Below are 16,173 nucleotides of genomic sequence, written 5' to 3' on the forward strand. Positions count from 1 at the left end.
GTTTTATCTTCAGTCATTGTGGACAGAAACCCCTTGCTGTTGTTTTATCACCCATAAAAGAAGCTCTAGATAGTATGAGAAGTTAGATCAGTGCCACCGGGAAAAACAAACAATCAACAAAAAAATTAGGTAGTAGAGTACTTGTAGGTGCCTTCCCTGCAGATTTTGTGAGACCAGGTAGCACTGGATTCATGTGGATAAATCAGTTGCTTTGTGCCTGTGGTGCCAGAGCTGAGGGAGGGGAGTGCACAGCACTCTGGAGGCTGTATCAGCACTCCAGCTTCTCTCTAGGTTTTGTCAAACCTGGAGAGAGCTGAACCCTCAGAGCCTCAGCCTTCCTTCTGCTCCCACTTGGGCGATCAGCAGGGAAAGAGGTCAGACAAATTCAGCAGTGTTTCCGTGATTCTGTGTCCAGTCTGCTGGGCATATCTGCACGTAGATATGACTGAGAGGTGTCACCAGTGTCAGTCGACTGTTTGTGTGACCAGTGCAGGTTGCTGGGAATCTGGGGAAACCATGTTTTTTTTTCCTCATGTGCTTGATGTGTGCTGAAAGCAGGCAGTAGCTGAACAGCCATTTTAGTCTTGCATCGGCTGTGGTATGTGTGGTGCTTTTGCTCAAGGCTGTTCCCGCATAACACCCTCAGAAGCCTGGCTGTAGTTTGAGACAGTAATTTAGATGCCTTTTTTTTTTTTTTTTTTTTTTTTTTTTTTTTTTTTTTTTTTTTTTTTTTTTTTTTTTTTTTTTTTTTTTTTTTTTTTTTTTTTTTTTTTTTTTTTTTTTTTTTTTTTTTTTTTTTTTTTTTTTTTTTTTTTTTTTTTTTTTTTTTTTTTTTTTTTTTTTTAAGGTTCAGAGGTTGTTAAAGGAAACATTTTAAAAAGCATTTTGTGATGAGACAGTTTTCCCAGCAGCTCCAATGGAGTCTGCTTGTGGGTCAGTTTGGTTATGAGTGTTATCTTTAAGCATCACGCCCTTGGCATCCAAAACTAAAACGGATTTAATGTCATAACACCCAAGCAGTTACGAGGACATGCAAGACTCATCTAGGTTACAACATTCTCTCATGCTGGAACATGAGGGTGTGCAGTCATGTTAAATGGTACAGCCCTGAACCGAGTTGTGGATGTGACTTTTCTGAAAAATTTGCCCAAATGCCATTAACGTTGTCTCCGTTCTGTTTCTTTCAAGTCAGTCACATGGACAAATGGCAAACTCTCTCCTACACTCCAATATCTAGCTATTAGAAGCAAAAGTTTCCATTGTATCTAGGAGCATACATTTGACTTTTTTTTTTTACAAAAGCTCTGTAGATTTGAAGTTAGGCTAAAGGCCATATGTTTAAAAAAAAATCATAAATTTCAGCTTTGAGTTCTCAGAAGTCTGGGAGTAATACCTTTCATCTAACTGACGGAAACTAGATGACAGTATGTTCCTCAGGTTGTAAATATGGAAAACCAATAGGCAATTGGGTCAGGTATGCAGATATTCATGAGATTGCTTCTTGAGTCTTTTTGCCCCTCTCCTTTTCCCCATGTCTTTGTGACAAGAAACAGTTGTTTTCCTGGGAAAGCAGGTTTGTGAACATGCCTTGGCAGTATGGAGTTTCGCAAGTCATACCTGTTGCTGTTTAACAGTGTGACCAGATATATCTTGACTTGAAAGCTGCAGCTGAAATTTGATATTGGGGTCCACTACTGGGTTAAGGATGAGAAGGAAACAAATACATGGAAGTGTTGCTCTGACATTGGCATATGCAGGTCTATTTGAGGTACTGTCTCAAGCTCTAAAAGGAGACCCACTGGAGATGGGGTGCTTTTGTTGCACTGAGAGAAGTGAATGCTAAGCTGCAGGATTTCACTTACTAGATGGCCACAAGACTGGGAGGCTGAATGTGTAGATTGCTGTGCAGTATTAGGCAGGACCAAGGCCTCTTGGATAATGGGGAACAGGCACGGTGCTCACAGAGTTAGATGATAGCAGGGCAAGTGCTGTGCTGGGGGTTGGGACATGGAGGGGAGCTTCTGGGCTCCCTGCTGCAGCTCCGTGCAGTCCCAGGCACTGCAAAGGGCCTGGGCTGGATCGTACCCCGGCTGTTTTTCCAAAGTTCAGTCCGGTTTATGGAATCTCTAATGGTATCTTTTAAAGGAAAACCTTAGAAGTGGTGTTGGCATTAAAATTTACGTGGACTTTCCACCCTGATTTGCCCACTGACAGTGTCTTCTTCCCCCTCCTGCTCAGGCACATGAAGATTCATGAGAAGGATCCGAACAGCACAGCAAGCACAACTCCCCCCTCGCCGCTGAGGCGCAGGCGATTATCTTCGAAACGGAAGTTTAGTCACGATGCTGATTTGGACAGAGAGGAGAGGACACCTGCAAAAAAGGTTCTTTATGGGGCGTGAAGCAAAAGATGTTTCTGGCTACCTCCTCAACTGTCAGCTGTTGAGTTCGTGCAGTCAGCATAGAAGTATTAAAATGTGGTCTTGTTACAGCCCTGAGTATGAGTTGCCATGCTCGTCCTGTGTAGTCAACACAGTTGTCTGAGATTGAAATCCATTTTTTAAATTCTTTATTTTTTAAATTTTTGGACTTGCTTGTGATTTACAAATAATTGATGTTGGATGACAAGAGGATGAACTATACTTTTGCTGCTGCAACTTTTCCTGTAGCTTTTTTTTCTTCACATTTAATTCTTAGTAACCTTACAGGATGGTGATTTAAACTTTAAAAAAACCACTGTTTACTTCAAAAGCAGCAATAGCTCAAGTCTGAGTTTGTCTTGATCTGGAGGGGAAAAAATCTGAAGTACATGTCCTTTTCACACTAGCATAGCCCTGCATTATTGGAGTTGCAGGAACGACCAGAAAATATTTATTTGAAGGCTAGACCTTTCCACTAGGGTTTTGTTTATGAAATATTTGTACAAAATGTATGGTGTCTGCCAAACCTGACTCTTTCCACTTACTATCTCTAAATGGCAAGCTAGTAGCAGTTCATTTTAGCACGGTATCCCTCATTCTGTGCATGCTTTTCTCCCTGTAATCAGTAGAGAACTACAGAAAACATGCACAAGTTCATTGCTTTCCCCTGAACCACTTGACTTAGCAGTTGGCAGTATCTCAGTGGCATAAATAATTTAGGCTGACAGCTCCCCTGGCTTTCTGAAGGGGGAGGAATGCTAGTTCAGTGGTATTTAAACATACTGGCTTATAAGTTGTTCAAATCAGTTTCTCATCAGAACTCATATGTCTGTGACTCAGCTGCACTCTTTATCTCCTACCGAGTGTCCTTTTCTGTCATGCGTGTTCTTACACATGTGCAGAGGCTCTGTGGCTTACCCTCTCTATCTGCGGAATGTAATTTCTGGTTGCTTGCAGCAGGGTTAGGAACGAAGACCGCCACTTTGTTTTTAAAAGAAAGACTTTGAAAGGATTGCAAGTTTGGTTTGTTCCTTAAAATTTGGTCTAGTGAGGTTTTTTTTTCCCTTTTTCTGAAGGTCGTCGAGGATGGTCACTCCGGTGAAGGGGATAAGAAGGCTGACGATGAAGTTTATCATTGTCCAGTGTGTTTCAAAGACTTTTTTTGCAAGTACGGGCTGGAGTCCCACATGGAAACACATCCAGATAATTCATTGAGGTAAGAAATAATACCAGGAGTGTCTCTCGTCAACAGATTGCCTGAGGGAGCCTTCTGGGGAGGGGAAGGGACCCTCCTTCCCCCTGTACTGATAACTGCCCCCCCCCCTTTGTGATTTTGAGCAGGTTTTTAAATGTTTTGCCTCATCTTGTGTCACCAGGGTGCTGTAGAGATTAATTCTATTATTTTTTGCATATTCAGGAAATCTTGCTAGTTAGTAGCTGGAAATATTTCAGAAAAAATTATAGCCCCGTTCTTCCCCTTGAAACCCATCAGTGTTGTTACATAAAACTGTAAAATGCAAACAGTCCAAAATGTTAACAAGTTAACAAGTTAAACTGAAGATGCTTAAAACATGAAGAAAAACTTGATAAAAGCTTTCAGGTAGCAGTTTCTAAGATTATTCTGTCTGGGGTGAAGCAGGCAGCTGGATATGAAGGGGGGTTTTTTTTGAGTCATGGGAGTGAAGATAGATGAGTTTCTGGTTCCAGACTTTAAGTAGAATATTTTATGCTTTTCTGCCTGTTGAGGTTAGGGAATGATGTGGATTTTGGCTTAAATCAACTTCTCTTAACAAGGAAAAATTAGTTATTAATTGTTTGGGAAGGTACTTGGATGTTGTGTTTTGGTTCAAGTAATTGCTTATGAGACTCCTGATACTTTTTTATTTCCTGTTTCTTACTATAGAAAAATGTAGAGCCAGATACATGAAGATATAAAAGAGATATTTAAAGTCTAGTTTAAACATGTAGAAAAGCTGCTATTTTAAAGAAGGAGATTGTTTGCTGAAGCTTGTCAGTGTTTTAAGCTTATTTTGGGACATTGGACACTAATTCAGCATCTTGAAGTGTCAACACTCCTGCGTACACGTTCTTAATAGAATGACATGGAGCAGAGGCATCCCATGCTATTAAATGGGATTAATTCTATTAAATTTTCCTTTTCTTTTTTTTTTTTTTAGAAAACCTTAGTAAATCCATGTGACATATTTTTAAAGGCATTGTAAGTGTTGCAATTCAGTAATTGGAAAGGAGTTGGAAAGCTTGGTCCATCAAATAGTAGTTAATTAAATGTACTTTGCTGCTGCTGATGTAAATTCGGTAAATTTTCATTATAGATCAAAAATGACACAGTTGTTCTCTGGCAAAAGCTCTGCAACCAACACAAAATGGAGTCTGAGACAATTCTGCCTTACACTTCATACTTTAGAGGAAGTGACTGTCTTGTTAACCTTATCCTGACATTATCCTTATTTTGAAGCTTCTGTGAAGATTTGTCTTCTTTGCAAAGACAGACCAGAGGGAGGGGTGGGTTGTCTTGCTTGGAACGGTGGATAAAAGATAAAGGAATAGATACCCTTCTAGCTTGGCAGCTTTGCTGTCTGCTGCAGCAAGGCAGAGGGACACGCTGGCTGTGCAAACTTGCTGTTCCTCTTTGTGCAGCTCTTTCTCTAGTATTAGGAGACTTGCTTTTGAATAATATTCTCCTGAAATGGATTTTGGTACCCTTGATTGCGTTGAACGACAAAAATTTGAAATGTGTCACTAAATCAAAAGCCACAGTTGTCAAACTCTGTGGGCATGACTTAAGGGTTGTGCTGGGATGCTGGTTTTTGTGAAATTGTCTAATGATGGTAAGGAAGGATTGTCAAGTATTTGCTTCAGCAAATTTAAGACATGTCAGTGGAGATAGGACAGGACAAAAAAACTGTGGTTCTCCCTGGTCAGTTACAATATTCAAGTGCAACTTACCCTGCCCATCTGGTTTAAAACACACCTTTTGTCCTAGTGTAGACAAGTCAAATGACACTGTCTGATTGGCCCAACCTAACAGAAAATCCTCTTGTAAGCAGAACAGTTTGAGTTGCTCTTAAGGTGACTCTCTCATCCCAAAGGAAATGGGTTAAAATCCTTGGCAGACAGGGGCTGTAATCCCCTGGCTCCCAGGGTTGTGCAAGACTGGCTGTAGGATTCAACAAGATAAGCAGAATGTGGCATGCCATTCTCAGTCCAGAGTCTGTGTGATTGAAATCTTTTTGGTGAGGTTTAAGGTTGCTTTTTTGAGTGAAAGAGGTGAAGAAAAGAGAATATTTTGCTAGACTATCAGAGCAAGAGGCATACAGATAGGGGTATGCTTGTGGTGGGGGAGCAGACTGCAAAATATCAGGAGTTTATCAAGTCCTATTGTTGCCTTATTGTGGAAGACAAGGGGAAAGAACTCTCATTAAAGTTCAAACAAACAAAAAAAGCATAGTAACTGTGTTATGAGCAAAGGCCAGGGAGCATAACACCCTCAGCCTCTTTTTATTGTCCATATTGTAAAAGGAGAGTCACTTGATCGGGACCTGTGAGGCAGGTATCAGATGTATATCCCAGATGCTCTAGGGGCTGGTGCTTTGGAGCTACTGCAACAGGTAGCCCAGTACAGACTGTTTTGTCATGACCGGGAATAAGTGATGCTCAATTTGCCTAGCTGTGCCCTTACACGGCAAACATTCGATTCCTCTTTGCTCCCCCAGTATTTACTATGAAAATGATTGCAGGCCGGCTCTGAAGTAGTGCAACAGTGTGCACTGCCTAGATGGTGCTACCAGCCTCCCTTCAGGGATGCTTCCACAGCAGCGGCCAAGTGCCCCGGTGGGCAGGAGCTTCTGCCTGGCTTCCTTGTGGTCCTTTAATCCTGCCATTATGGTGCTGTTGTGTAAATACAGCCTCTTGCCCCCAGAGCTGTCTGAGTCTGTCTGACCCGGCTCCCCTCCTGCTATGCAGCAGAAAAGGTAAGGCTGTCTGGTAGCCCCGGGATCAGTATGTGAGCAGCTAATTTACAGGGTGGGCCAATACCCTTCCAGATCCTGTCAAACGAACAACTTTAAATCACAGGGTTAGCTGTTCAAAGTCAGATGAAAAGAAACTCCGGAATTGTCTTCCCTGGTATGGCTTTTTCATGTAAAACCCCGAGCAGGGAGCACCTCATTGTTTACTTGCAGCAGAATAAACAATACTTAATCCACTGATTGTGTGAGAGGGGCTCCCGCTTGGGAGAGTATCTCTTGATTATGTAAAATCCTAAATCGTGCATCTTTGTCTCCTAATTACAGTAAGAACTACCCTGCTCTTGGGAGCAATAATAGGGCCCTTTGTCCCACTGACAATGGGCTGTGGCACTGCATCTCCTTCATGGCATTACACCCCCTGGTCACTCTCTGTTCCTTTTGAAGCTCTGGGACCCGCACCCTAATTAGAGACATGAGCTGGCCCCAGCAAGATTGTCTGCAGTCCCCGTTAGCAGTAGGCGGTGGCTCAGGGTTGCTTTCTGACCCCCTTGGCCTCCCTACCTGGATTGTTTAAAAGAAGAGATCTGTTTCCTTGCAGCTGGGGCCTCAGGACACCATCTATTTTGGTGAGTTTGTATCTGAGTGTCGATATAATTAGCAGAGCGCTGAAGCGCTATGCAGCCACTAAGGAAAATGAGAAACCTCGCGGAGCAGGGTAACTTCTCTGGAAGCTTTTGTGGCGGAGAGTTGCTGTCAAACTGGTAATGTGCTTGTACAGGTCACCTGACAGGCAGCTCTGAGCAACATCAGCAGTGCAGGGAAAGGAGACATGAGGGTTTCCTGGGGAGAAGCCTCTCCAGGCTCTATGTTAGGTTTCTCCTCTTTCTTTTGGCAAGTACAGTGGAACAAGCTTAATGTAAAATGTGAGGCTTTTTTTTAAAAACGGTACGTGCGCTATAAAATTCCTCATTTGGGTTTTGGTGTAACCAGAGCACACTCTTTATATTTCCTCTCCTTCTCCTCCAGGAGGTTTTGTACAGTACTCTGTACCAAGAACTAAAGGTTTTTTAATTTTTATTTCCTCACAGCAGCAAGGAGACATTTATGCTGCCTCTCATGCCTGTGTATCTTCCTGAGGAGAGCAGGGGGGAGGTGGTGATAGTGTTGCAGTTATCTGCTTTTTTAGAAAGGATGTTCATGTTTAAACAGCAGTTCTTAGCAAGGATAGTTGTGCAGTTTGAACGTGGTAAAAGTCTGGCTCTTAATGAACGTTAAGGGGACCTTTTGATCGCAGTTGGTTCAGTGTGGCTTTGCCTTCAGTTGTGGGATTTATTTTTGCTACGTTTTTATAAGAGATGAGAAATAGACATTGCAGTGTGAAAGACACTGCCTGCCTAAGTCACTGAGCTGACCTGGAGACCAGAACCAGTGGATCCCTGTTGCCATGAATGGATTCAGGGTAGATTAAGTTTTTTGACGTTTTACAAAGCCTGTCCAAACAGTGATATAATATATTAAGGTTTGTAACTTGCCAAATCCCAGGCATATTTTCACAAGGACAGCAAAAGCAGCTGTCTTCCCCCAGGGTAATGTGCTTCTGTAAAACCTCTGAACAAAGAAAACCAAAAGCTATCCACAGACCACCTTGTTCTTCAAAAGAGCCTATATAAGTTTTTTGTGAAAATTGTCAAGTCAGATTGTTTAGAGGTTGAATACTGCCATGGAAAGTTATTGCTTTGAACACCTAGATCAGTAATGGGCACAGCAACAAAAGAGCTCAGGTCCTGGAAGAGAAAGTGTCAGGACACTCTGACCATTGGTATTTACGATTGTCTGCCTCCAGTTTTACCAGAGTAACCCCTGTGAGCTCCTGTTTCTGAAAACACTCACAGGTGGAAAATGCTGTCATTGTGTCTTGGTGTTACCTGGCTTCACCTAGATGGAGTGGACCATGACACTGCCTTAGGAATGGTCTGCTGGACTCTCTGGGCAAATTGTTTCACAAGATGTCACGTGCAGCTTGCAGTTCAGTCAGGCCAGTCACCCAGTTTCCCTCTTTGCCAGCACTTCTGCATTCTTCAGTGTATGGTGGCAGGTGGTGGGATGCTGGCAGGCACTTGGACCTAGGTTCCAATCTTAAATGAGCAGGCCCATTTATGTCAAGACAAAAGGAAGTGGGTTTTGAGTGAAAATTATTCCAGCTACTTAGAATATTGAATGTTTATTGCCCAGTTACTGTTCTTCAGGGCTGTTCTGCGCATTGGTTCTGAGGAGATAAAATAGCCAAGAAAATAAATTAACATAAATGTAAAGTGTATGGAGATTATTTCAATCATTAGCACCAGAAAAGACCAGCACAAGATTAAGTTGTTTACAGAGCCAGCAGTGTGACTGACTTGAAGTACAATGTACAGGATGTTAAAAAGAAAAGAAGAAAACAAGAAAAAGACCCTTAACTTTCATTGCTGTTTTTGCTAATGCCTATTTAAGCAAGTTTAGGAATTCAATTTCGATCTTTTCTCTCCTTATCTAGTAGGGAGTAATCCTGCTGGCTTAATTTTTGTGAAGCACATTGCTTTCTACATGTGGCCAGCCTTTTGTGGGAAGATGGTGCATATTTACAAGAGTGAAGGTGATTGAAAACTGTATGTTGTTTGCAATTTATATTATTGTAAGACAAAACTATGGGTTCAGGATGAGGAGAGGAAGTTATTTCCTGGTATTTGACGCTGCTGTTACTGGAAGCAACTTGAAGCACGAATGACAAGTCATCTTCATTCAGCATTGTGAAATTATATACTGCTTTTCTGTCTCTCACAACTGTTAGTGTTCACGTAGCCTCATTCCTTGTTAGCACTTCAAAATAAGAAACACTGTGCTCTTTTAATGAAGCTGAATAATTCTGAGGTTGTATCCTACGGGTTGTTGTTCAGAGAGATGGAGAGCACTCCAGCATGGACATGTTCGTGGACCTCCTTGACCTCTGGTTTTGGCATACTAAACTTTGGCCCCAGTTCTTCTGTTCTTAGTCATTGTTTGAGACTTTACCAGAAAGGATAGTTTAGGTGGGAACTGTGCTGGAGTTACTAACAAGAGTCAATGCTACAAAACGTGTCACAACCAAGGATGGAGACAGCAAGAGTCAGTTGTCTGGCATTGTTGATTCGTCTGACTCTCCTGTTCTGCTCTTCTCTCAAGCTGTTTGCTCAGTATCTTGGTAATAGGAACTAGAACTCATTTCTTGTTGGCAGTATTTGCAGTGCAGGAGCAATTCCATGAGACAGCTGATGACGATGAAATCCAGCTCTTGTAAACGTTATGACCAAAAATACGCTGTGGTACAATGCAACTCTTAACAAGGCAGAGGAGAGGGTATGCAAGCAAGCTGGTGAATGCATCCTTTTACTGAGATAATGGAGAAGTAGAATCAGTGGGTTGAGCATCTGTCTGTGTGCTGGCTTGCAAAAGCAGAGCAGAACTGCACTTGAAGTGCTTTCTGAAGTTTCTGTTCAGAAAAGAGAAATGGGAAACATCTGAAGAGCAGCGCGAGTTCAACCCTGGCCTAGAACTGGTCATCTCACTTCAGGGAGCTCATTGTGTGAGGAGACTGGGAATCCAGAGCAGCCGGATAAAAATATCAGATAGTGAATGGACACAGGGAGTGATGCTCTCATGTGAAACTGTGTGGTGTGTCACATGGTGTTGAATATCTTAGCTCGGCTGCAAGAATAGAAAGTGGGTAAATGCAAAGCTGACTGTAGAGGAAAGCTGCTTGTAAAAGGGCATACAGGAGGGGAAAAAGGGCTGAGCCAAAATAGGTTATTAACACACCTGCCTGATCCTAAGCACCAGGATTTGTTTATACGCAGGCTCTCTCAAAGTGTGTTTGCAGTCACGTCTCCGTGCTGAGCGTATCTTACCTGCAAATGTAGGTAAGGGCAAGGGTGTGCAGTACAGATTCGGCTGCACCTGTTTGTGAGCCCTGTTGTGATCAGTGCGTGGCTGTGGGATTTCTCTTTATGTTACTTGTGAAAAATGTTGTTGTTTTTAACATGGTGGACACATAGTTGTTTGGGGTTTTTTTTAAACGCTGTTAATTTTAAAATTAGACAAGTATTTGGCTTCCATATTTGAAAGGTGTTAGAAGGTAGGAAGAGCTCTTGATTTCTTACCCTGAAAAAATACTAGAAGGTTCATTTGAGTTTGTGTGCACAAATAGTGACTGTTATTCTGGATGCTGTGCAGCTTCCAATTTTGGTAGTTGTAGAGGACTGTGCTGGTCAGAGATGTTTTTTTTTTTTTTCCCCAGGTATGCTTGCCCTAACTGTTAAACTTTTCATTTTTGAGTTGATCTTCAGCTCTTTCTCTGTGATTTTCTCTCCAGCCAATTTGCTGAGACTTCTGGTTTTTAAAACTTTGACCTTTATTAAGTAAAGAAGTCATTATGAGAAAATGACTGCTTTATGCAAATGTCTGCAGGCCATCTCCCATTTCCCCCTTATTTCTAATTAGTTGCATGTTAATTCTGTTGAAGTAAATGGTAGAGTAAGTTACCATTCCACTGGGGCGGAGATGTTTAAATCTGGCACTGTTGAAGTGTCGCTGGTAAATGCAATTCATTAGCGTTGGGAAGAAGTGAAATCTTTTCTCCTGATTTTTTCTTTGCTCACACGCAGAGAAAGTTAAAACATGACACAGTATGCCTTGTACCTTTTTATTGAACCTTATAGCAGTTAATTTCACCCGCGTTACTCTGACTGTGGGAGTCATGATGCACTGGTACGGACACTGGCTCTGCAGCATGCTGACAAATTTCTAAAGTACAGCATCACTCTGGTTTATATCGGGGCTGTTCTGGCTCCTACGTGATACTTTTCTTGCCTGGACCACAGTGCAGCTGTAGGAATGCACATAACGTTGTGCATCCCTCTATTAATAGAAGGGTTGGTGCAAGGGTTTCAGCCTTTGCTGCGCCCAAGGGTGGCTTCTTTGGGGGAGAGGATTAAAAAGAGCGACAGGACACATTGGTAACAAAGTCAGACAGCCAGTGGGGAGGTGGAAGGGGGGAGAAGTGAGAAGAAAAGCCCTGCTTTTGCTGTGTATGTGAAGCAGCGTGCACTGAACTTGTTAGCGAGCTGAGTCTGGCCCCTTACGCACAGGGGAAAGGGAGGGGAACCTCTCCATCCCATCGTGCCTGGCAGGGAGTTGGCTCCTGATGCTGCTGTACCGCCTGTAGTTTCAGCACAAACCCGTAGAGTTGGGTGAGGTCGAGATGGGAGAGCAGGAGGTCCTTCGGGGTCAGACACACTGTGATCCTGGCGGGGAAGGACACAGGAACTGTTATTGCAGGACAGTAGGAGGACCCACAAGGATCCCTGGGGATGGAGGCAGGAGCGGGTTCGCAGCACTGCTGCTTTTCCATCACTCATCTGCAGCAAGTGGGAGAGATTAGTGCAGCTGTTGGATGTTATTTCCCAGGGCCCTGGGTGTGGAGGCCAGGAAGGGGGTTTTTTTATCCAAAAGGAGATGAGTATCTGGAGCTGGGTGGGGTTGCACAGGAGCTGAAACCAATTTGCCATTTCTCGTCTCTCTCACTTTGCCTTGCCCCAAAAGAAGCAGAAGAGAAGCAAAGGAATCCTTTCCTGAAGGAAAATATGTTTATAACCTGCTAGTTTTTCTTTTATAGGTGGTGAAAATCCTTGTTTTCAAAACCATCCTTTCTTCATCTCCTCCTGCTTGTCAGCCTTCCCTGCAGCAGACATTGCCAGTGCAGAGGCTGGGAGCCTGCTCTTCCTGGTGCAGACATGAGTCAACAGCAGGGAATCACTGATCTTTCTCTTCTGCCCAGTTGTATTATTTTTAGGTCCTAGGCACAGGATTTTCTTTGTTCATGAGAGCCACATTAGTTCTGCAAATAACGTGAGACAGAAAGGAGAATAATGACAAATATAGAAATATATATGGTACATACTAGGGATTTCAGTGGGAGGAATTAGACAACTTCATAACTTAATTATGTATTAATGACTTCTGTCTCAGGGTATGTTTCATTCTTGTTTTGTTTTCTTTGCTTCTGTTTATCGAAGTTGCTAAAGAACACAAGCAGGAAAGGAACAAAGTGATATCAAGCTTTTTATTTTAGATAAGACCTAGAAATTCACACTATTTTTCTTTGTTGACATCCATAACATGAGTAACTCTGTCTTAGTGAGCTGCATGGGTGAAAACTTCAGGGTTTAGTCTGCTCTTGTGTGGTTTCGGAAGTAGAAGAATGGTAAATGTCACTTTCGCTTTCCCTCTGCCAGTCTCAAGTAATGCAGAGCATAGGGTTTGTTTAATTTCTTGGTAATAAAATGATGGATATAAATACTTGGTGTTTACATCTTGACTACTGAAATATAAAATTTAGAAGGATTGAATGTTTGTCTGCATTACTTTTAATCAAAATCAAGACTGATTAACTTGGAAAATTTGGCTCTGCATTTCCTTTCTAAAATGTCTTTCCATTTCTTAAAGAAGAAAAGCTGTTTCCTCTGCTGACAGATTTGAATTGTCTCAGAGAGAGTGTAATGCAAGGCAACAGGCACTGCTAATGTAAACTTTTCTTGCATAGGTGCCACTTGTCAAAAGTGTAGCAAATCCTGGCTTGCCTCTTGAACGAGCTTCACAAAGCACTGACTATTTCTTAAAGCCTGTTAAAATGCTTTTATATCCTAATTAGCATTACAGATTTCAAGAATACTAACTTATTTTAGTAGAAAGCTTTTTAATAGTGTGTTTTTACACAGAGACCTTGTCGGCATTTGAAAAAAAAAAAAAAGTGTACTGGTGTAGTAATAATTAAACAAACTTGCCTGGTATAATATGTAGCCTGAGCACCAAGCGCAGCCTGGTTGTTGCCCTGTTATATTTTGGTTCTGCTTTTGTGTTTTAGTAGTTGTGATTTCTTATCCTCTTGCTTTGTACACCTCTGCCACGGAGCCAGAGCCCTGGTATTACATTGGCAGTGTACAGGTATGAATGACTCCAAAACACAAAGGCAATTGCAAATTGAGCTCATTTTCAAGCAGCCTTAGCTGCTAAAAGCACTTTTTTCCTTTTTCCTTTAAATTGAATCTCTGTGCTTGGAACTGAACAGTTTTTTTCTTGCTATTCTGTTATCATATTTATAGAAAAATGGAAGACTGTGGCCAAGATTAGCAATCACATGATAACACAGCAGCTTTTATTAGATACATCGTGAAACTCACCTTGCAAGTAAAGTGCTTTTATCTCTGCACAGGTGTTGAACCATTGCTCTGCCTGTTCTGCAAACAATCTCAAAACCTGTTCCCATCACTGTTCTCTGCAACCATGCCATCCCTGTTTGACTTGGCACTGCACATGAACAGTCTTATGAAATTTTAAGGAGAGGGAGGGTTTTTTGTTGTTTTGGTTTATTTTTTCTTAAGTTCATCATGAACAAAGTATTACCATGTGTTTCAGATGCTTTATTTGATATGCTGGACTTTTCAGACTTTCCATGATTATTTAACTTTTTTTTTAAAGCAATTTAAGCAAGATGAAGAAATGTTCATATCACCTAGGATTCCTTTCTCTTGTCCTTCTTAGACTGTGGGTTTAGATTTAAAAATACTGTAGGCATTGACACTACCTAAAGATGGAAAACAGTACTGATGACAAAATAGGGAAATTAATGGTTAGACTTCCTTAAAAAAAGCTAATGCTTCCAGTTAATGCACTGTTAGGCATGACAGCTTACCCCATTCTAAATTAACACAAGCCTTAGTCAATGCAGCATGATGCTTGCCTTAACTAGTTAGGTTTTGACACTTAGTACGTGCAGAGTTTTTCTTGGAGGTGCTATGGGTCCATGACTGCATCTGCATTGGTAATCGTGTTCAAAACTCAGGTCGTGTCATTTGTGAGAAATTCAGACTCCCTTCCTACTTGAGGTGAGGGGAAGGAACTTGGCAAAAACACGGGCAGGAAAAAAATGTTGTGCAGATACTTTGGACCAACAAGGTGTGTATTTTAAATAGCTTGCGTCAGAAGCAAGCCCAAGTGAGGTCTGCAGAGCCTGAGAGCTGGTGGCACGGTGACACTCCTCAGCATCAGGAGCAGCTTTACAAAGATCCCCCTTGTCCTTGGCAAGCAGCATGGGCACAAGGTGCCGGGGTGGGAGCCTGCCCAGAGACGCTGTGCCACATCTCTCAGGGAAGGCTTTTCTCGGATTGTTTTATACCAACTCTCCAAACTGCAGCTGCCTGTACAGGTGTGCCTGGACCACAGAGAAAGGCATGGTATCCACGGGTCCCTGCCTTGCTCTAGCTCCTCTGTGATTCTGTAAGCTGTGCCACCAGGGCAAGGTGCTGAGCCAGGGCGTGGTGCATTTATATGCCCTGAAGAGCCTTCATCTTGAAATGCCAGGCATGATTTATCTCTATGTTTCTTCTTTCAGCCTGGTGCTTCTTTTTGACTGAATGAAAAAAGAGCTTAATCCTTTTCTCAAGTTCTCTTTTTGCTTGCTGCTTCTTCACCCACAGCAAGGAAAAGAAAAGATGACCAAGGAAGAAAGGGAAAAATACAGAAGGCTGTTTAATTTTATGCTCTATAAAAGAGAGAGATACATTACATTTGCTTGGGGGGAGGGGAGGTAGTTCCCTTTGCATGGAAAACACCATTTTTAAATTGCAAATTTTTACTGTCCTGAGGCATAGCAGTTGATACAGGTGTACTGTGAAGGACTTTCACACGGGTGTCTGCTTGGAAGATTAACTCTGAAGTGCAGCTTTTGATGAGAGGCCTAAATAAACTAGTGCTTAAAATCAGCATGTTGCACAGCCGATGGAGGTCAGGGAGTGCAAGATGGATGAGTCACACCTTCCCGGTCTGCAGGAGGTCTGGCTGCTTGCCAAGGATCACTGGCAAGGATCACTCTGCCCAAATCTTGGGGGTACAGTGGCAGGAGCCAGCTCTCCCAGTAACTCTGTGGTTCCTCAGTAACTCTGTGCCTGCCTCACCGCACACAAGGGGATACACCCACTACATTGGGTTGCTGGGCCGGAGGAGGCTGGGCACACTGGCCTGGAGATGCCTCAGGACGCCCTGAGGTGTGAGGGTCTGTGTCCCTCTGCAGAACAGCCAGCAGTGCTCCTGATGGTGCAGGAGCATTCATTGCTTTCAAGCCTTCGACATTTGAATGCTGACATCCAGGAGGAGTATGCCAGGAGCACTGCTTGCTTTCGCGCAAGGCATTTTCGTCACCTCTAAAAGTGAGTTTATTTCAGTAGCCTGCAACTTCTTCAGGTGACCATTCTGACCCTTTAATGCCCTCCTTCCCCTGGTGGTTTTGGTGGTTGTGTGTGGTTTTGTTTTCACTGAAGATGAAAGCTTTGCATCATAGAGTAGGTGCTGCCAAGTAAGCTGGAGAAGGGCCGTAGATCCTGGTGCTGGAGAAGTACTATGTGTTAGTATTTCCCCCCCACCACCAGAGATTCTTGTCACATTCAGCATACCTTTTTAAGCAAACATTAGCTTTGTAAATGGCATTGGTTCGGTATTTAATAGAATGGAGGAACTGTGCTGGCAATAGTTGTAAAGGTAGGATGCAAGGGAATTGACAGGAGAGTTAAAGCAGATTAAAACTTCAGCGTACAATATTTATGTCCAGGCTTTCTGGGTACTCTGATAACAAAGACCGTGTTACATACACTTTGCGCTTGCTTCTTTCACCACTCAGAGACTGAGTCCAGATGCTTTGTG

The 16,173-nt window shown here is 42.6% G+C and overlaps 1 protein-coding gene across 7 annotated transcripts in view; it reads left to right on the forward strand.

The window, feature by feature from the left end:
- RREB1 (ras responsive element binding protein 1) overlaps positions 1 to 16,173 on the forward strand; it is a 123,094-nt gene that overhangs the window by 80,590 nt on the left and 26,331 nt on the right. For all 7 annotated transcript variants that reach the window (XM_027897357.1, XM_027897354.1, XM_027897355.1 and 4 more), the window contains 2 exons: positions 2,239 to 2,383; positions 3,496 to 3,635. In XM_027897357.1, coding sequence (XP_027753158.1) covers positions 2,239 to 2,383; positions 3,496 to 3,635 — 285 coding nt within the window. The remainder of the gene's footprint in view (positions 1 to 2,238; positions 2,384 to 3,495; positions 3,636 to 16,173) is intronic.

The sequence above is a fragment of the Empidonax traillii genome, unplaced genomic scaffold (assembly GCF_003031625.1).
Source record: "Empidonax traillii isolate 1590-97213 ecotype Southwest subspecies unplaced genomic scaffold, ASM303162v1 scaffold537:size946161, whole genome shotgun sequence".
Lineage (NCBI taxonomy): Eukaryota > Metazoa > Chordata > Aves > Passeriformes > Tyrannidae > Empidonax > Empidonax traillii.